Raw genomic sequence first — 21,862 nt, 5'->3', positions numbered from 1 at the left:
TTTTAAATGGCCCAGTCTATAAAACAAACTTTTTTAAAACATGAGGTATCTTGAAAGTATTCAGTTAAAGGTAGTAAATTCTAGATTATAACATTGTGAAGCTCCAAACTTATTAAAATAACAATGCTGGACTAATTAGGGTGAGAAAAAACAATTTAGATAAAATGAGAGAGAGCAGGCATGAACCTTTGTCCCAAGTGCAAACCAGACCTTTTAATTAGATTTGAAATAGAATAATTTGGTTGGTTGGTTGGCTTTTATGTTTTTGGCATCCTCTGTATTTCCTGAAATCAAAGTGGTACAATGCCAAGAGCTATGTCTGTTCCCTCACTTTGTTCTATGCAAGTTTATGTTTTTATTATGCCTAATGATGTAAATTAATATAATTATGTATATATTATATTTTTAACTAAAGGTATCATTGTCAATAAAAAAAATCAGTCCGATACTTGCAATCAGTATGGATCCTGGTTCTTGTTTGACTGAGTCGGAGAAAGTCTTGAGTGAATACCTAGAACTGTCTAATCAAGCTAAGGTAAAAAAAACCAAAAAACAACAAAAAAACCTTTTCATATGCTATTACCCTAAGTAATAGCTGGGGATGGGCATGTTTCCTTAGAAGGAAAATAGGTCTTTATTTTTATTAAATCTTATAGTCCATCAACAATAATATAACTAAAACTGCAAGCAGGTAATTCTTACAGTTAGGGTACTCTCCATTCTCATCTCAGCCCTACCTTTTTTTAGTATCATCCTATCCTCTGTTAGTATCTCAAGACCCAAACACAGTCAGATTTTAATACCCTTGGAAGCGTCATGTTCTTGATGTATATCACTGATCCACCAACTTTTGGGATGTCAAAAATTACATGTTCAAGAATGTGGTCATCAAAATTCCAGTTGTGAGATTCTCTCCCACTCAGGTTCCTTCATGCTGGGTAAAAGGGCTGGAATGGTGTAAAAGCCCAGGTCCATGCACAGGTACTGTAGAGACAGCCGTAAGACTGCCTTCTAAGAACACCACAGCATGAATCATTGCAGGGAGGCTGTTGTACCCAGATAGGCCCCACAACATGCAAAAGGGCCTTAAAGCTACTTTAGCTCTTCCACCCCCCACCTGCCCACTTTCTGCTAATCTGTTGAAATCTCACCCCAGCTTCATATTTCAAGGCTAAGCTGGGAGCTCTTTAAAAATGCAGCTATATGTATTCTCTTCAGAACTAGTCCCAATTTGAGCATATATCTGAAAACTCAGTATCTTTGTTGTTCTTTTTCCTTGTTGTCTTATACCAGTTTATATAATCAAATCATTTGGTTTGTGCAGTAGCACTGAAACTAAATTCACGTACAAGCAATTCTGAAGAACACTCAGCAAGAATATAAAAATAACAGAAGCTTTGTAAGAGTCATTCTTTGTGGCAAATGAGCATGAAATAATTTTTGCCAACATTTCTGCTCAATTTGTGTAACACTATTCTGACGCGGATATTTCCTTTGCCTGTTGTGATCTTTCTCTAGAAACTGTATAATGTGCTTTGATTACAGTATCCTCGCCACGTACCCTTTCCTTCTATGGAATTTCGTAGGGTATATAGCTTGCATTCTGGCTGAGTGTCAGAGATAAATATACCATGTGCTATGAATCCAAAAGATGGACTAAAGTATCCAAAGCTATCTTAGGCCTCTAGATATAGAAATATATGCATCAAATACTTTTCCTAGTTCTGATGCCATCCTCACAGGTGCAGTTTTGGATGAGAACATTATGCATGCAGGACAGTAATTCCATAAATTCACTTCTTAAAGTATTTATGTATTTTTTGAGAAAATTTGGGATCCAGAAGTCATTTGAAAAACACATAAGCAAAACCTCTGTCTTGTTTCCTGAAATGATTTACCATCATGTTTACCAGACTTTTCACATTTAAATGAAACCCTGGATCCTTTCAATACTAGGGCAGTAAATGGTAGCTAGGCTTTTCACTAGGGTTGGATTTTATTCATGACTGTTCTTATGTGTTTTTGAGAACAAAGTGTTGCTGTCAAAGTCCCTTCTGGCAATTTATTCACTAGGTTCCATGTGAAATCAAAGCAACATCTAATTTCAGGAAGAGGTGTTTCCGATTTTATAGGGCCCACTAGAACAAGTAGGTGTAACGCTTGAGTAAAACATCTGTGCTTGCCCAGAGTTGTGAGCTAACACAGTAGAGTTGAAAAACAGAATCCTGGCTGATTCTACCAGTGTGGTGGTAATGTCCAGGAAATCTGCACAACCAACCCAGAGTAAAATACTACTGGGTTTGGGGAGTGGAGACAGTAAGCAGACAGGATATGCTGTTTGGCCCCTATTCTGATTTTGGGGGATTGCAGATTTGCACTGCATGGGAACTTACTGACCATGCTCTTTGTTGTGGATGGCACATCCCTTTCCTCTATCAGCATTCCCAGGTGGAGAATTTCCCTTGCTTTTTTGTCAAGTGGCTACACTGATTTTAAATATTCAGACACACATTTTTTCCATTTAAAATTAGCAAATTTTATTATGTTCAGGCTCTGTGTTTGGTTTCAAAACTGTCACAGGAGGGGGATGTTTAGCTTTGGCATTTAATGTACATTTTGAGTTGTTCCTTTGCTATGTAGGTGGGTGGGTTAAACAGAGCCAATACTGCCAGAAATTAACATTAGGATGTGAATTTTCACGAGCCCTTTCCAATCACCATATACTGTGTTCTATGTTTATGTCCTCATAGGAAACGTCACATGAACTGGAAGCAGCTGTGAGAATTATTAATGAAGTGGAAGAATTTGAACCTGCAGAGGTGGCAGCTTTCTCTAGCAAAGCTGACCTTCTAAATGAAGAACTGGCAACACTTAACAAAAATATTAGTTCAAAACTAGACGTTCTAAAAGTTTATGTTGCATTTTTAAAGTCAGCGAAGGAGGTACAGATTCCCTACTGAATTACCGGACTTCACTCTGTAATTTTACAAGATGGAGAGAGAACAAGGGTTTTGCCTAGCCTAAAATAGCATCTAGGGCTGCTATCCCAGGGAAGGCTGTGCAGGCCTCCTAGCTACACAGCCTATAGGCTGCAGTCTATTCCAAATGAGGTAATTTTCCTCAGAAAGGGCCTCAGTTAAATCAGTGCAAGAACTGTGTGTAGTCCAGCCCTCATCAGTTAATTTACACAAGCATAAGGATTTGCATGCATGCAGTTCTTGCACTGATTTAACTACATTGGTTTAAGACATCAATGTAGTTAAATCAGTGCAACCCCCCTCACGTGAATATCTTTTTAAAAGTGCTAACATTGGTACAGCTTGCCTTAGTAAATTAACCAAAACCAAGCTATACTGATATAATTTCTTTAGATTAGTATAATTGTGTCCACACTAGGGTCTGGTTTTTCTACCAATGTAATTAAATTGGTAGAAAAAAAAAACAGTTCAGTTAAATTGGTGCAAAAATTGAATTAAAATGATGCAAGCGTAAACCACCCCAGTTGAGACCATAATCAGTCCCTTCATTTCTAACATGCTTTTGGTAACTGATAAACCTGGGCTAGTAATAGAACTAGATGTTTTGGATCCTTGTTTTTAAATACTTAAAGACTATTCACTAATATTTTCCTTGTACGTTTTAAACTAAAAATGAGAACAGAGGATATTTCATATAAATTTGGCCATAGCAATTAAGCTCTCAATTCTAGTGACGCTAATTAAGAACAATATCACATTTACTTGTTCATATCCTAATGTTTGACTTTCAGTGTTTTTTTATGTTTGTCACATGTTGTATTTGTCTAATGCTAATTTTTGTTACTTCACATTAAATGGAGCTAAACAACTTATAATATTTGTATAATAGATGACGGACATGGAACACATTGCTACTGACTTAAAAACGTATTGCTGTGGGCTTAGAAGCTCTCGTTGCATAATAAACTTTTCACTTCAGTCCCGAGCCTATTTGCCAGCTGTTAAAATAGGTTTCCAGGTTACTTAACACACTTCTGCTTGTTTTATGATTGTCCAGTTTTCTGTAGAGGAGGATGCGGTTTAAAACATGGAAAACGTTCATTAATGTATTACTCAAATCTACCACCATGTCTGATTTGAGAGATTGAGGCCTGTATTTTTATTCTTGCATTTTTCTGCAGGTAAATGACCAGGCTCAAAGTCTGAAGGAATTCTATAAATTTGAACCTGTGCAAACAGAGAGTGAAGCTGAAAACAAGACTGTGATGGAGTCAGCTGATACTCAGTGGCTGATGGTTTTAAAGAAGATTCTTTCTACTCAAGATATGGGGCATGATTTTATTAATTCATTAAATATGGTGAGACTGTAGTTCACTGAGTTATCACTGTAGCAAGGATTAATTGTTAAATTCACAATCATAACTTCAAATATGCACTAAACTACAATAACTACTGACAAATTAAGAGTAGATCTATGGATCCTACTCTCATGCCCCGAGGAGCTTGCCCAGGGCACAGTATTTCTAATGTGTTTCGGGGTGGGGAGGGGGCATAATTAGAGCTGAGCAAAATTTGGAATTTCCACCTGTGGGAAATGTTGACTTTTTTTTTTTCATTTCAAAATGTTTTTCTTTTTCTTTTCTTTTCTTTTCTTTTCTTTTCTTTTCTTTTCTTTTCTTTTTTTTTTTTTTGGCAGCAAAGAAATTGTAAAAAAAATTTGATTTGGAAATGGCAAAACATTTCATTTTGACATTTGCAATAGAAAGAAAACATTTTGACATTTCTGAAATGTAAATGTTTCATTTTGTTTTGTTGAATTCACTCCAAAGGCTCCTCAACATTACACAGCATTTCCCTAGCATATTGCCTTAGGAGAGGCATAGTTTGGGTCTCCATTGTCTCCTATGAGCCAGTCTCCTTGGAGGACTATCTGTGTGTCCATGCTGCATTGTGGAGGATGAACTCCTTCAGGGAGACTGGCTCAAAGGAGACAGTAGGGGACCCAAACCACACTTGCCATAAGGCAATGCTAGTAAAATGCCCTTTATTTTTTTTAACCGATTTGAAACTAAATGTTTTGGGTCAACTCAATATAACAAAATATCTTGATTCAGACTGAGCTGACCCAAAACAAAATATTTCATGCTGATTTTCTCATCAGAAAAATCACAGTAATGTGGTTAAATTGGGAGGAAATTCTTAGGTGACATTATTTTTTAACTTGAAATTTCAAAGGAAGTTAAGGCAGCTTAAACATTTTATCACCTTCTATTTCTTGTCGATTGAGCTTGCAGAATTTGAAAACCTATGAAAACCTTCCATTACAGTGCAGTAGGGCATGCCTGGATATATAACCCTCTTCAGGCCATGCAGGAATTGCTAGCAAGTGACCAGCTGATCCAGCTGCATATAAGGATAAAATGCATTTGTAGACCATTTAAAGGCGAGATCATCCTTCCCATAGTCTCCATTCATGGATCACTCCCATCCCATGCAGAATGTGAGTGAGGAAAGCTAGCTCTGCACCACTCACTCCGCTTCTGCACCTTGTGGAGGGCAGTCAGCATATCTGGGATCTGCATGAGTAGTCTGGACACTTGGAAGCCAGGAGCAGGAGCAAGTAGGCCAGCCTGATGGAGTTTAAGCAGAAATAATTATATAGCTAGGGATGGTATTATTTCTTTTACTGAGGTGCCTTCTGAGGGTCCCAGGGGCCACCACAGTCAGGATCCCTGTTAGCATGATTTTAATGGAGCTGTGCCATCTGGGGTTATGGAAGCACAGGGTCTCCATGCAGATAACCCTGGCCTTCTGTAGATCCCATTAGACTCACATATTTCTATTTGTGCAATATACAGTTTACTCTGCATCCACTAAGAGGCAGTCTGTACTAGTCTGGAAAATATAAAAGGACTTTTTAGAAAAATGGATGATAGAACTGTCTCCACACAATTTATCCTTGCTGATGTTCTCTCAGATATTGCCTCTTCCAAGGCTTAGCTATTGCTGCCAACATGTCTTCTGCTAATGTGGTCCTAGTATATTCTTGGGGGGTGTATTATAAATCTTTATCCGTGTCTGGATATAATTTACACACACCGCCTTCGTCAGAGGAAAAATTCTGTGCTAGAGTTGGGAAAAGAGTAAAGAGAATTATCAAGTTTTCTATGATGTCACTGAGGTGAGTCCTCCAAAAAAAACCCTCAAAGACAAAAAACCCAAAAGTACTGAATATGTTTGCCTCATGTTATCCCACAAGTGTTTCAGCCTTGTGCAAAGGGAACCACATCTAAGGATAAGTAAGTAGTTCCTCCTTCAGTCCCATTCAATTCTTTGCTGAAAGTTCCAACAACTGTGTGAATTAATGCCAATGTTGTGTGACAGGGTCGGGCCAGATGGCTACAGGAGAGTTATAAAAGGCAGATATATTAGCCCCAGGTTAAGTAGGTCCCTTTTCTGTGGGTAAGGTAGCAGGGAAGGTTCCAGAACACTCAGGAACTTTCTAGAACTAATTAAGGCAGGCAGGCTAATTAGGACACCTGTAGCAAATTGGGAAGCTGCTAGAATTAATTAAGGCTAATCAGGACATCTGGCTTAAAAAGGCTCTCACTCCAGTTAGTGAGGTGTGTATGAGGAGCTGGGAGCAAGAGGTGCAAGAAGCTGAAAGTGAGAAGGTGTACTACCGGAAGACTGAAAAGTACAAGCATTATCAGACATCAGGAGGAAAGTCATGTGGTGAGAATAAAGAAGGTATTGGGAGGAGGCTATGGGGAAGTAGCCCAGGGAGTTGTAGCTGTCACGCAGCTGTTACAAGAGCCACTGTAGACAGCTGCAATCCACAGGGCCCTGGGCTGGAACCCGGAGTAGAGGGTGGGCCCGGGTTCCCCCCATCCCTCCTTGATACTGGAGGAGTCGAACTGGACTGTGAGTTCCACCAGAGGGGAAGGTCTCTGGTCTGTTCCCCGATCCACTAGGTAGGCCAGCAGAGACTGTGGGGATTGTTCTCCTTCCTTTTCCCCATGCTGGCCAATGATGAGGTTATCTGAGTGAACAGCAGATTTGAGCCACGAAAGTGGCCAAATTGAGGGCTACTGTGAATCTCTGAGGCGAGCAAAATCCGCCAATAAGCGCAGGACCCACCAAGGTAGAGGAGGAACTTTGTCACAGCTGGTAGTTTTTCTGTTGTTGAACACTGTCCATTAAGCATTGGCTTGAAGACTCCACCTGATTTTTGCATGGCCATCAAGCAGTCATCAAAAGGTGATAATTCTTGGTCACTGCTGAACCAAAGAACCAGCCTCCAATGTCCACTCCCAGTCCTCTATAACCACTGCATTTATAAACACACAAACAACCAGGAATTTCCAAAATGATTATGCTGGATTATACTGATTGTTTTCTGCTCTCTTTTAAATTTTGTTGAGGGAAAAACTCTAAATTTGTTTTGTATTCTTGTAAAAAATGTGTTATTCTCTTTGGAGAAAATGAAAATGCATTTATCATTTATTTACCAGGTGAATAAGAATCTTATATTAAAGTTGGAAAACGTTGTGCAAGTAACTGAAGATACTATTGACAAACTAAATAAAAAAAAGGAAGAGCTGACGCACCTGTGGACAACATGGAAACTCCATATCAATCAAGTAAAGTCCATCAAACAAAAATGTTGGAAATTTAAAGAGCAATTTAAAAAAGTAAGTGAAACATATCTGAAGAAGACGGCTTTGGCAAACATTTCTGCATCATTAATAGTCTGAAATTATCACCTGTCAGTGGTTCTCTCACCATGTAATTCTGCAGATTATGAAAGAGAGATCACCCTATGGAATAGGTCCTTTAATATCCCCAACTTTATTTTCTGCTACTGTTGAATGAAACATGCCGAAAACTCTTCCTGTTTTTTCATTGTTTTGCAATATTTAATTGGTCCTAATTTCAAATTTTGAAACAGTTTCAGCCAGTTCTGTTTGCTGCATTAAACTGCTTGATTTTTCTAACATTTTTGTGTCATGCACACCATAAAATGCTGCTGAAGACAACATTTTGAGAACCACTGCTTTATATACTGCATAGCATTAACTTTGGGTGTGGGGAAGGACTCTGACACCGCTACCGAATTTTAAGCTTACAAATATTTTGTTGAAAGAGCCAGTGTTAGGGAAAAAAAGTAGAATGCTTATAAATGTTATGGGTTTCTTCTTAGTTTTTTACAAGCACGTTACAATTTTCTAATCATGTATTTGTACTGAAAAGAAGAGCATTTAAATGTACCTTTAGCACACATTTATTTCTCTGGCATGATTGTGGCTGAATAGTTACTTCAGCTGTATTAATTACTTCCAGTAAACCAAATCCTAGTTCTGTGAATAAAGCCAGAGTAAATGGGCTATGGAGTGGTTAATGAGAAAAGGATTTTCTCTAGCCCAGGGGCAGATTGCAGATTACTTCAGCAGCTGCAGTGATGGCTGCAGTCCACTATGCAACCAGTATCACATGTTTTAGCCAGGTTTCAAAGTAGCAGCCGTGTTAGTCTGTATCCGGAAAAAGAAAAGGAGGACTTGTGGCACCTTAGAGACCAACCAATTTATTTGAGCATAAGCTTTCGTGAGCTGTAGCTCCCTTGATCAGATGCATTCAGTTCATCTGACTAATTGTTTATCCACTGATACCCCCAACCTAGTTATTGCTAAACCACTCTACAAGCTCTTGCAGAGAAAGCACTATGGGTTCCATTGTGCGTCGCTTTTCCAGCCTCCCTTCACCCCAGTGCATGTGAATCTCTCCAGCTACACTGTGCTTAGAGTCTTCAGTAGCCCTTCAGAATGTCAGAGGATTTGCACCAGATTGAGATTTATCATTTTAAAACAAATTTAGGACAGGCGGCAGCTTCCTTTACATTATCTTTAGGATCTACCATTTTTACAGGTGTACTATCACTCTATGGAATTCTACTGACAGAATTTAGATGAATTTTTTTTTTACTTTATTTACAAAAATGAACTTTTCAATGGAATGTAAATTGTTTAATGCAGATAAAAATGTACTCATGTGTTGTGTCACTGTTTCTTTTAGACTGCTCATAAGTTAATGATTCTTGAGGAGGGTCTCAGACCTGCTGCAGCAGTTGACCTTGGGAGTAACTTTCAGATTCTCTTAGAACTACAACAAAAATTTAACCAAATGAAACAACAGTTTCAGGTGAGAAATTGGTGAGATCCAAAGTGAAAGAAAGTTCTTTGCAAATCCCTGATCCTACAAAGAGTTACATTTACATTGAGTTCAGTGGGGCTGCGCACAGGAAAAAGTCTTTGCAGGATTAGGCTTTACATTTTATACTCTATGTAGGGTTGTGTATGCAAACTGTCTTTTGTGGTGCGTTAACTCCTCAGAATGTCACCTACAATTTTAGCTGCAAATTGGGAATGATGCACAAGGAAAGGCTGGATATACAGAAGAAAAACTAGTCCAGTGCACAAGGGCAAAAAAAGGACATCCCAGCTCCGTGCTTGGGGAGTAGCAGAACTGGTTGGGGTGTTTCTGTACATGAGCTTCTTACCTCCTCCACATTACAGCTCCTGATTCCAGGAAAGTCTCTCTGTCTCCCATTCCTCTCATTCATGCTCTGCAGGCTTGAGTCCCACCTGTCATGCCTTCCAGCATCCAGAAGACCTCCATGCTTCCTAGCACAGCACCCCTATTTGCCACCTCTAAACTCCAGATCCTAGGTGACATTCATCTGTGAAGTCTCTTGTATCCAATGAGTTAATATCAATCTGACAATGAGAAAGGAGTGTCGATACTACAGGAAGATCCCTTTTCATTGTATATTGTTCGCTACAGTTCTTGACCTTGCTAGAATCCTGAAGTACAGGGGAAATTGAAAATGTGGGGAACAAAAAACTTGATTGTCCACAGCTCAAAATGCAGATCTGGTCCAGACTTTCCTAACTGTAGGGGTTTATGGATCTGAGGTTTTGGTTCGGATCCATTTCTAAAAAGTTCAGGTTCACTTCTAGAAATGAGGAAAGATTCAGAAAAGCATGGAGAAGAGGATGGCATTTTTTTTTCCAAGACAGTTTCCCCATCCCTAATTTACATTTGATGAAATAATACATGAAAAGTAATTCCTGCAAATCTGAGTAATTTATTGCATTTATTTGCTAGCAACTAACTGCTGAGGTTGAATACACAGTAAAATTATCAGAATTGCTGAGCCTAAAAGGAGTTCCTGTTAAAGAAAATTCTGAGAAGGTAAATGAGCTTACTCATCTTCAGCAGAGGATAAAAGAAAGGTTGACAGAATATGATGAAATTTTCAACAAGTCAGTCAAATTCCATCATGTCAAAGAACAAGTAAGTATAATAATCTTTATCCTTAAAAATATATACCTTTTTTCCTGTTGCAACTAATTTCTTTTTGTTTCTGGTACTACCTGTCATCTTTGTTTTGCCCCAAACTAAAAACATTTACCCACCTGTGGGACTGAACTGAAACTCTGGATCTGAAATCCTCTGAAACCTGGTGAGCTCAAACTCTGGATCTAAATCACAAATTCTGTGCCTCGGACCTATCCCTACACATTTTATTATGTCAGCATATGATCATGAGGAAGGGAATCGTGTAACTTCCTTTAACAAATTATTTCAAACATATTCCAGCTGGAATGGCTCGTAAAATCAGGAGAACTGGAGATTCCTGAAACAAGTGAGATCCCTGATGATGCACACCAAGCTAAAGCCCACCTTGCTAATACTCAGGAAAAACATGCACATATTGGACATCTATATAAACTGGCTCTTACCCTAGGAGTGGACAGCCTTTCTGCAGTGCAGCATTCTGTAAGTAATATCTGAATGATCAGTAAATTTACCATTGCATATTATAGCCTGAAGCATTAGAGCTATCTGACTGACTTCTTGATGTGCATACAACTCATTAATGCCCTGGGAAAAAAACTAATTCATAGCATTAATAACTCTTCTAAAAGAGGGCAGAAAAAATAGAAAGCAAAATGGTTAAGCATTTTCACACTTATGTTTTTAAAATGTATTTTTAATGTAGTGACTCTGATTTGTCTGCAGATTTTTCTTTTGCATCAAACTAAAAGAAGTCTTCAACAGTGGAGCTTACTGTTCAGCAGTCCCACTAACTTTATGAATCATTGTGGTGCAGAGAAAACATGTTTAGTTTTTCAGAAATCTCACTATTTTGTTTTTGGCTTTTGGTTTGTTTTTAAATTATGAGTTCTGTGAATACAGTCAATGTTGGAGGGAGGAGACGGAAAATCTGCTTTCCTGCTCCCTGATATTCTTTGTGCAGATCTGGTCCTAATAGCTGATTTCTTGACAGCTGCTAAAGTATGTAAGTTTTAGACTCCTGCTACTTTTTAGAGGTGGTTTTGCATCCGTATTCTTTTATAAACAAATTATGGTGAAAGAACAAACAGGGAACTATAATAAAAATGTCATCCTATTACTGGATTCTAGCCTTCCTCCAGAGACTCATTTTCCCAGTGAAATTGGGTATTGTTTTAGGAAAGCATTATTCCTTCCTAGCAAGATTGTCACGTGCCCTATATATTTGTGCAAGGGAAGAAAGGGAGCACAAAGCACTCCCATGCTCCCCCTCCACACATTGTCCACGTTACCAGTCTGCACATGGGAGGGAGGGAGCAGGCTCTAAGGCACCACTACTCCCCATAAACAGAGGAGAGGGGACTGGCCAGAACCTGGGGGCACCAGGGCAGGAATTGCAACTCTGAACCACAGTTCCTGTCCTAGACTGTTTATGGGGTGGTGCAACCATATTTCCCCTTTCTATAGGCTAGGAGCAATGTCTTAATCTAGCCCTTAATGGTTAATGTTACCCACACTGGGATATAACATTATTTCAGAGAAAGAGTATCTTTTTAATTGACCAAGTCTAAGATAAAGCAGAAACATTTTCCGTATTTTAAACCCTAAGCAATGTCATAAGAGTTAGGCGTTTGCTATGTTGTGTAGGCAGCAGATCCAGCTCATAATTTATTTCATTTTCTATTGTCTGGGTACACCGCAAGAAGGACAGGAGACTTTTTATGGGTTTTAATCAGGCCGCAACTTTATTATATATAGATGTCTGGGACTACCTGGCAGATAAAGTGTACGGTGAAGGCAAATCCATGCTTATTCAAATCAATTCTCCGGGGCTTCCACCAGCCCCCCTTTGTTTCCATCCAGGTCCCCCAGCCAACCCATGGCTTGGACCTTACCATCCATCACCCTCATAAGAAGGTTAAGGAGGGCTATGAAAATGGGGGGGGGGGGTTGGCTACCTGCGGTACCAATCAGGGGAGTCCCCAACCCCCTCCCCTGCTCTATTCCTTTATCCAGTACCTCCCTTTAAGTCCTTTACCAGGCCATTTATCTGGTCACTGGCTGCCCTCCCTATGGAGTAACTGCACTGAACATCTGCCAAAAGGAGACACCAGCAATTTGCTTGGCTGCCTCACCCCAAGCCCCGCCAGGCTCCCAGACATCTCCAAAGGGCCTCCTGCCTAGAAGCCCTACTGGGGAGAAAGAACCCATTGTCCTATGTATGATCATCAAGGGGCACCAGCAGCTGCTTTGGCCTTGACCCAGTACTGCAACAACCACCCTCCACGGAGGGCTGCATAGGCAACCCCTTCTCTGGATCCTTGAAACTGACAAAACTCCTGAAAAGAAAACAAAATAAACAACTTGTAAGCTGGAGCCAAAAATCTCCATTTTGCTGACCACATCACATTCCGAGGTTCCAGAGAGCCAGTGGCATCTGCTCGGGTTCACTGCTAGTGTCTGGTGCAAGCTCACAAAATCTGTCAAACTGGAAACAAGACAAGGCGTCTGCTATGCCGTTATCCATGCCCGGCACGTGCTTTGAAGAAAAACAGAAGTTGAAGGTTAAGCATTGTAGAACAAATGCCCTTACCAACTTCATAACCCTGTGTGATCTGGAAGTTTGGCGATTGATAACCTGTACCACTGTCATGATGTTGCACCAGAAACACACCCTTTAATTAGCCAGCTCCAATCCCCAGATCACCTCTGCAACTAAAATGGGGGAAAATTCGAAGAAGATAATGTCACCCAACCCCATTTTGTGTCCAGGCAGTGGACCATTTTTGTGCACACTGTTTGCCTTGATAAAACACCCCAAAACCTGCGCCCCTTGCCACATCCGAGTGGATTTTTAACCCCCTTTGTAATAACCGTTCCTCCCTCCATGACACCCTATTAAATCAACTCAGAAAACTTTCCCACTTCAATTGACTAAGTCTAAGATAAAGCAGAAACATTTTCCATATTTTAAACCCTAAGCAATGTCATAAGAGTTAGACATTTGCTATGTTGTGTAGGCAGCACATCCAGCTCATAATTATTTCATTTTCTACTCTCTCTTTTTTTTTTTAGAACTGCTTTAATATTTCTGTAAAGACTCTACAGCAGGAGCTTGCTACTCTGGAGTGTGACAGCATTAACTGGAGAACCAAAGCGGATAAGTATGAGGAGGAACTGTCACACAACTTCCAGTACTGCACAAGTAGAGAAGAGATAAATGAGGTCTGGTGAAAAGAACAGATTAAATTACTAAAAGCTGTTGTGTGCTATAATGTGTGTTACGGCTTAGGTATTCCCACAAATACCACATACATATACAGTAAAGTAGATTTTCATCTTACCAGCAGCCCTTGATCCACATACAAGCAGTAAAATCTATGGCCTATGTTTAAAATCCAAGCCTGTGTTCAAATCTACGTGAAGCTACCATGCTGACATTAATGGCTTTCACACAAAAAAAGAGGGATGCAAATATAGCATCTGCACTTTCTCAGGTTCAGATGTGCAGCATAGCTCTTATCTAAATCTGGTTCAGTTCAGTTGCTTGGGTTTATAAATGTCTTTAAAGTAAAGCCTCAAGCAAATGCAGTATTTTATGTATCATGTAGCTTTACTGTTGTTCCTCACGTTAAAAAGAGTTATCGGCATTCTAATTAGAGGTTTAAATGTGATCTGCAAAGGATTTTTTAAATGATTTTTTACCAACCCCTCCTTTTTTAATTATGTATAAACAAGACCAGAAGGTATTCATTAAAAAAAGACAAAACAAAACACTTAGTCATTTTTTACTTTAGAAATATCAGAATGTCACATCTGATCTTCCCTGGGTCTTGGAGGAATTTTGGGGGCCTCGGCTATGTGGTTTGACACCTTAAATTGCAGCAGTGTTGAGAATTTAACAGGACATCCTTTCAACCAAGTGTTCATTAGGCACTGAAGTAAAATCAAAACATAGAAAGGAGGAAAAAAAAAAAACCATTAACCAGTCTGACTAAAAGTCACTTAGCCTATCAATTGATCCATTTTTAATCTTTATCTCTTGTGATAGCAGAATGTCATTATTTTGCCAGTCACCATAGCATCTTCCAGGGTAGAAATATCTTGGATTTTGAACATAAAAAGCAAATTTTCATTATTTCATTTTATTTTTAACAAAACCTTTCAGGCTTTCTTTATACACCACAAAGAAACTAAAGGGACATAAGATCCATGTATTTTCCCCTGGCAGGTCACCTTTAACAGAGTCAACAAAACAAATTTAAGGTTCACATTTCCAATGTGCTGTATTACAGTTAGCTCTTTTAAAATAACATACATGCTGCTTTGAAAACTTTTATGCTGTGTTCAGTTCTGGGCACCCTACTTAGATTGGAAGCTCCTTGTGGCAGGGGCCCAGCTCTTTGTTATGTTTGTACAGCACCTAGCACAATAGGGTACTATTCCATGGTTCGGGCTCCTAGACACTATGGTAATACAAATACCACTAATAAATAATAACAATAAAATATCCTTGCCTATTTAGCAGAAATAGTGGTTCAATTATAAACAACAAAAATGAATAGAGGTTTGATAGATAGATTGAAAGGACTGTTTAGTTTAAACTGAGAATGAATAAGAGGGGACAAGAAAGAGTATGCATACTAATTAATGGTATAGAAAAGATAAACGGGGCACTCATATTTACCCTGTTCTCATCAAACAGGAACATGGTAACATTTAAAACCAATGAATGAAAAACCTCTTTGACACTACACGTTATAGAGGTCAAGAAGGTTAGGATTTTAAAAATGGGTCAGCCACTTAATGTAGATAATGAGAACATCCACAGTTCGTTGGGTAGCAGTCAGAGCAAAAATCAAAATTAGGAAGAAATTGACATAGGTTGAAATAGGTTAATTGAAATAGGTTAATCCATTATTGTCCATTTAAGGGAATCGTGTACATTTCTCAGAAGGGCTGGTTGAAAATTTTCCATTGAACTGTTTTTCCAGCAGAAAATTGGGTTTTTGATTAAACAGGGTTTTTTTATTTAAAATGCCTACTTTTCAGGGAGAATTTCAGTGGTGTTATTGAAAAACGGAATGCCCCCAAACTGAAATATTTTGATTCTGAAGTAACACTGTGGTGCCTCATAATAGTCGTAGTTTGGATGCCTCATGCTCCCAGTCTCTTCTGTGGGTCAGGTTCTCCCCCTGGACTTCATCCCCCATGATCCACTGCAGTCAACTGCCAGTATGAACCACCTCTCTTCATTGTGGGGCAGGGGAAACTGGGGTATCTCATGGGAGATGTAGTCTGACCAGGGAGCCCATTCTAGAGAGGAGAATGGGAGCACAAAGCATCGCAGCAGCATTTCACAAACAAAATATTCTAGGTTTCAGCCAAAATTTTTCTGATTTCAGTTTTCGACTGAAAACTGAAGATTATCTGCAGGGGAAAAATTAACATTTTCTAAACAGCTCTGCATCTAAGACCAGCCAGAGAGAGGTTATTGGACTAGATGGACGTCTGGTTTCATTCTTATGTTCCTAGGATTCTGCAGTGATCATAGTAATGGCAGAGGGGATGTGATTCCCTGCTAAGTAAAATGATATTTCTATTTATTTACTCTTTGGATTACCCAGAGAGAGCATGAGCAAGAGAGAAATTACTTTCATGCTCCTCTGTCCCCAAAACCTAAATGAAATAAATGTTGGTGCACTTGTTATTCACCGGTTTCAGAGTAACAGCCGTGTTAGTCTGTATTCGCAAAAAGAAAAGGAGTACTTGTGGCACCTTAGAGACTAACCAATTTATTTGAGCATAAGCTTTCGTGAGCTACAGCTCACTTCATCAGATGCATACTGTGGAAAATACAGAAGATGTTTGTTTTTATACACACAAATCATGAAAAAAAGGTTTCACTACAAAAGGTTTTCTCTCCCCCCACCCCACTCTCCTGCTGGTAATAGCTTATGTAAAGTGATCACTCTCCTTACAATGTGTATGATAATCAAGGTGGGCCATTTCCAGCACAATTCCAGAGTTTAACAAGAACGTCTGAGGAGGGGGCGGGGTAGGAAAACAAGGGGAAATAGGTTACCTTGCATAATGACTTAGCCACTCCCAGTCTCTATTCAAGCCTAAGTTAATTGTATCCAATTTGCAAATGAATTCCAATTCAGCAGTCTCTCGCTGGAGTCTGGATTTGAAGTTTTTCTGTTGTAATATCGCAACTTTCATGTCTGTAATCATGTGACCAGAGAGATTGAAGTGTTCTCCGACTGGTTTATGAATATTATAATTCTTGACATCTGATTTGTGTCCATTTATTCTTTTATGTAGAGACTGTCCAGTTTGACCAATGTACATGGCAGAGGGGCATTGCTGGCATATGATGGTATATATCACATTGGTAAATGTGCAGGTGAACGAGCCTCTGATAGTGTGGCTGATGTTATTAGGCCCTGTGATGGTGTCCCCTGAATAGATATGTGGGCACAGTTGGCAACGGGCTTTGTTGCAAGGATAGGTTCCTGGGTTAGTGGTTCTGTTGTGTGGTATGTGGTTGCTGGTGAGCATTCGCTTCAGGTTGGGGGGCTATCGGTAGGCAAGGACTGGCCTGTCTCCCAAGATTTGTGAGAGTGTTGGGTCATCCTTCAGGATAGGTTGTAGATCCTTGATAATGCGTTGGAGGGGTTTTAGTTGGGGGCTGAAGGTGACGGCTAGTGGCGTTCTGTTATTTTCTTTGTTAGGCCTGTCCTGTAGTAGGTAACTTCTGGGAACTCTTCTGGCTCTATCAATCTGTTTCTTCACTTCCGCAGGTGGGTATTGTAGTTGTAAGAATGCTTGATAGAGATCTTGTAGGTGTTTGTCTCTGTCTGAGGGGTTGGAGCAAATGCGGTTGTATAGCAGAGCTTGGCTGTAGACAGTGGTTCGTGTGGTGTGGTCAGGTGAAAGCTGGAGGCATGTAGGTAGGAATAGCGGTCAGTAGGTTTCCGGTATAGGGTGGTGTTTATGTGACCATCGTTTATTAGCACTGTTGTGTCCAGGAAGTGGATCTCTTGTGTGGACTGGACCAGGCTGAGGTTGATGGTGGGATGGAAATTGTTGAAATCATGGTAGAATTCCTCAAGGGCTTCTTTTCCATGGGTTCGGATGATGAAGATGTCATCAATATAGCGCAAGTAGAGTAGGGGCTTTAGGGGACGAGAGCTGAGGAAGCGTTGTTCTAAGTCAGCCATAAAAATGTTGGCATACTGTGGGGCCATGCCGGTACCCATAGCAGTGCCGCTGATTTGAAGGTATACATTGTCCCCAAATGTGAAACAGTTATGGGTAAGGACAAAGTCACAGAGTTCAGCCACCAGGTTAGCCGTGACATTATCGGGGATAGTGTTCTTGACGGCTTGTAGTCCATCTTTGTGTGGAATGTTGGTGTAGAGGGCTTCTACATCCATAGTGGCCAGGATGATGTTATCAGGAAGATCACCGATGGATTGTAGTTTCCTCAGGAAGTCAGTGGTGTCTCGAAGGTCGCTGGGAGTGCTGGTAGCGTAGGGTCTGAGGAGGGAGTCTACATAGCCAGACAATCCTGCTGTCAGGGTGCCAATGCCTGAGATGATGGGGTGCCCAGGATTTCCAGGTTTATGGATCTTGGGTAGTAGATAGAATATCCCAGGTCAGGGTTCCAGGGGTGTGTCTGTGCGGATTTGATCTTGTGCTTTTTCAGGGAGTTTCTTGAGCAAATGCTGTAGTTTCTTTTGGTAACTCTCAGTGGCATCAAAGGGTAATGGCTTGTAGAAAGTGGTGTTGGAGAGCTGCCGAGCAGCCTCTTGTTCATATTTCGACCTATTCATGATGACAACAGCACCTCCTTTGTCAGCTTTTTGATTATGATGTCAGAGTTGTTTCTGAGGCTGTGGATGGCATTCTGCACGGCTGAGGTTACGGGGCAAGTGATGCTGCTTTTCCACAATTTCAGCCCGTGCACGTCGGCGGAAGCACTCTATGTAGAAGTCCAGTCTGCTATCTCGACCTTCAGGAGGAGTCCACCTAGAATCCTTCTTTTTGTAGTGTTGGTAGGGAGGTCTCTGTGGATTAGTATGTTGTTCAGAGGTGTGTTGGAAATACTCCTTGAGTTGGAGATGTCGAAAATAGGATTCTAGGTCACCACAGAACTGTATCATGTTCGTGGGGGTGGAGGGGCAGAAGGAGAGGCCCCGAGATAGGACAGCTGCTTCTGATGGGCTAAGAGTATAGTTGGATAGGTTAACAATATTGCTGGGTGGGTTGAGGGAACCATTGCTGTGGCCCCTTGTGGCATGTAGTAGTTTAGAAAGTTTAGTGTACTTTTTCTTTTGTAGAGAAGCAAAGTGTGTGTTGTAAATGGCTTGTCTAGTTTTAGTAAAATCCAGCCATGAGGAATTTTGTGTGGAAGGTTGTTTTTTTATGAGAGTATCCATTTTTGAGAGCTCATTCTTTATCTTTCCCTGTTTGCTGTAGAGGATGTTGATCAGGTGGTTCCGCAGTTTCTTTGAGAGCGTGTGGCACAAGCTGTCAGCATAGTCTGTGTGGTATGTAGATTGTAATGGATTTTTTACCTTCAGTCCTTTTGGTACGATGTCCATATGTTTGCATTGGGAAAGGAAGATGATGTCTGTCTGTACAAGTTTTTTCATGCAGTTGATAGATTTCCACTCCATACAGCTAAATGCAGTACCTTGCATAATGACAGGTTTCAGAGTAACAGCCATGTTAGTCTGTATTCGCAAAAAGAAAAGGAGTACTTGTGGCACCTTAGAGACTAACCAATTTATTTGAGCATAAGCTTTCGTGAGCTACAGCTCACTGCATCGGATGCATACTTGAGGGGAGAGAAAACCTTTTGTAGTGATAAACACCCATTTTTTCATGATTTGTGTGTATAAAAACAAACATCTTCTGTATTTTCCACAGTATGCATCCAATGAAGTGAGCTGTAGCTCACAAAAGCTTATGCTCAAATAAATTGGCTAGTCTCTAAGGTGCCACAAGTACTCCTTTTCGTTTTGTTACTCACCAGTACTCTTGAGCAGCTGCTTTGCAAAATACAGTCAACCCATTAGGTTCTCAAACCTAATGGAAACCCCCTGTAAAAATAATTACACGGTATATTTTCAATTAAGGCATAAAAGTAGCTGGGAAAGTAGATAGGCATTAACCCACTCAGTCAATCACCCAATGGCCTAACTGAATGGTGATTTTAATATAACTGAACTAATGCTAAATAGCCCCTTTGATGCCTTTGTCTTTAATCAGTTTCCATTTCCGTTATTACTTAGCTCAGAGGATGTTTCCTGTACAAATGCTTAGATAATTGTACCTGAATACATGTTAATCCATTGCCAATTTTCTTCATTAAACATTTAAAACTAAATCTACATAGATACCAAGTAAATGAATGGCACTGAATTAGTTCAAGAGGGTAAAAGTTGTGAGTTTTTTCTTAAGAGTTTTAAAATAGTGCAATTTATTATTTTAAAATGTATTTATTAAACATCAGTAGTAAGGCTGATATTATTCTTAACAACAAGCACACATGAACAAATACTAGTTCCTTTGCTATCTACCACATGTAAGTCAGTAAACATTTCACTTAATCTGTCAGTAGCAGGAAGCAGTTGTTAGTGCCTGTCAAACAGAACAGTAACAGCAACCACCTAACCTAATTATTTGCAGTTTACCAATCGGCAACATCACATTTCAAATGTAAATTCAAAACAGTTTGTGATCAGCAGTTTTAGACCCTACTGTAAACACTTATGCACATGCTTAATTTTAGTGTGACAAGTTTAACCATGTGTGTAAAGCTAGACTCTGGTCTACTAGTAAAGGATCAATGCTCCTTTAAAACGCAGGGAAACAATTTTATGTTCAGATGTGTAAAATATGCAACAGTCTTGCAGACAAAACAAAGACATTTGTTTCTTTTCTGTTTCTTTTTAAAGAGCGCTTGCAAAGGCAAAAACAAGAGCTCATGCCCTGTATGCTTTTGTAATGTCTGAAGCAGGTGTCAAGGTCTTTTATCCCCCTTACCTGCCTACTTGGGCTACCGTGCACAGGAAGGGGGCACAGCCCCTACAGGGCTACTGCTCTTCTGTCTACATGGGGGGCAGAGAAAGGATACAGGCAGAGCTTTGCCCTGTCTCCCATCCGCACCCCTCCACACTTCCCAAGTGCATCAGCCAGTATAGTTGAGCCAGTCCAGCCAGGGAAGTAAGTTGTGCTAGATATAGGGCTACCCTCAACAAAGGAGAGCCAGGATCGAATTGTGACTCACTGATATGCTTCTAGGATAGTGCAACTATGTGCTGCCCTTACTCAGACCTTGTGATAACTCCAGGATGTAGCCCTGTGTTTAGCTAATGCACATGAAATTAAAAATGACTTAATTCTTTTTGCAAATTGACCTTTGCAACAAAAAGACCTTTCTCAGCAGGGAATAATTTTGCAAACCACCTTGCAGATAATCTGTACTGTAATGTACCTTGAACTGAGCCTCACCCTCCCCAAGCCCCCATTTTGTTATATTCCTCAAATTTATAGGAAGGTATACTTTGGTGCTTGGGGCTCATCCTACAAGGTGCTTAGCACTCCTGAGGGGTACTGAGCACCCTCAATTCCTCCTGAAGTCAGTAGGAGCTGAGGGTTCTCAGCACCTTGCCTACTTGACAAGATTCCAATGATAAATTGAAGGGTATCTTTTTCCTCTCCCCACCTTCTAGCCAGCTTTGCTTCTGTTTATTCCTTTGTCTCTATCCCTTTGAAAATCTCTTTTCAACCACCTTCCCCTCTTGCCTATTTTCATACCCAGACTACAGGAGTGAAAAAGGAGAGGAGAATGCCTCATTGAAGTGCCTCCGGAAGAATCTTGCACATGGATGAAAATGTTTTTCTTAAACTTTACAGTTAACAAAAACATTTTTAAAGTAGCTTTATGTCCTGCTTTTAGTGTTTTTGTTTTGTGCTTCTTGTGTGATAAGTCTTAGCAAGTGGTAGCAGCCATCCCCCTCCTCCACCATCATTCTCCACCTATGACACAGGAGACTATAGTTAGGAACAGCTGCATGAATAAGGACTATGAGACTATGGTCAGATCACTAAGTGATAAAGTTCCATTAAACCAGCAGGCTGAAATCATGTAGGTATTTGGAGGAAAAGTTCTTTTAGCAATTTCACATTACATTTTGCAGTAAATGGGTGAAGAACTGAGATAAGGTTAGATTTCTCTGCTTCTAAATATTCAGAGCTGTATACTGCCCTCAATGAGAGCATGCAGTTGCTGATGTCAATAGTAGTTGTTTGCGTGTATCGATAGGGAGCAGTGTATGGTCCTGAGTTTGAGCTGGTTTTCCACTGAGGCTGAGAGAGAAGAGTGACAGCAGCTGCAGACCTTTGACACATGAACCATCTTATCTGAAACAAGGCGATCGCATTTCACATACCCATAGTGCTATGAGGAGAGCCTCTGTCCTTATAAATGATTAGTAGTGTATGGGTATAAG

General features: G+C 40.1%; 1 protein-coding gene across 5 annotated transcripts in view; it reads left to right on the top strand.

The window, feature by feature from the left end:
• CCDC141 (coiled-coil domain containing 141) overlaps positions 1-21,862 on the top strand; it is a 160,376-nt gene that overhangs the window by 92,202 nt on the left and 46,312 nt on the right. For all 5 annotated transcript variants that reach the window (XM_048870030.2, XM_048870029.2, XM_075117985.1 and 2 more), the window contains 8 exons: positions 416-535; positions 2,751-2,942; positions 4,160-4,336; positions 7,493-7,672; positions 9,051-9,176; positions 10,143-10,331; positions 10,638-10,817; positions 13,410-13,559. In XM_048870030.2, coding sequence (XP_048725987.2) covers positions 416-535; positions 2,751-2,942; positions 4,160-4,336; positions 7,493-7,672; positions 9,051-9,176; positions 10,143-10,331; positions 10,638-10,817; positions 13,410-13,559 — 1,314 coding nt within the window. The remainder of the gene's footprint in view (positions 1-415; positions 536-2,750; positions 2,943-4,159; positions 4,337-7,492; positions 7,673-9,050; positions 9,177-10,142; positions 10,332-10,637; positions 10,818-13,409; positions 13,560-21,862) is intronic.

Source organism: Caretta caretta, chromosome 11, assembly GCF_965140235.1.
Source record: "Caretta caretta isolate rCarCar2 chromosome 11, rCarCar1.hap1, whole genome shotgun sequence".
Taxonomy (NCBI): Eukaryota; Metazoa; Chordata; order Testudines; family Cheloniidae; genus Caretta; species Caretta caretta.
The sequence above is the reverse complement of the archived record's forward strand: the minus strand, read 5'-3'. Positions and strand labels throughout refer to the sequence as shown.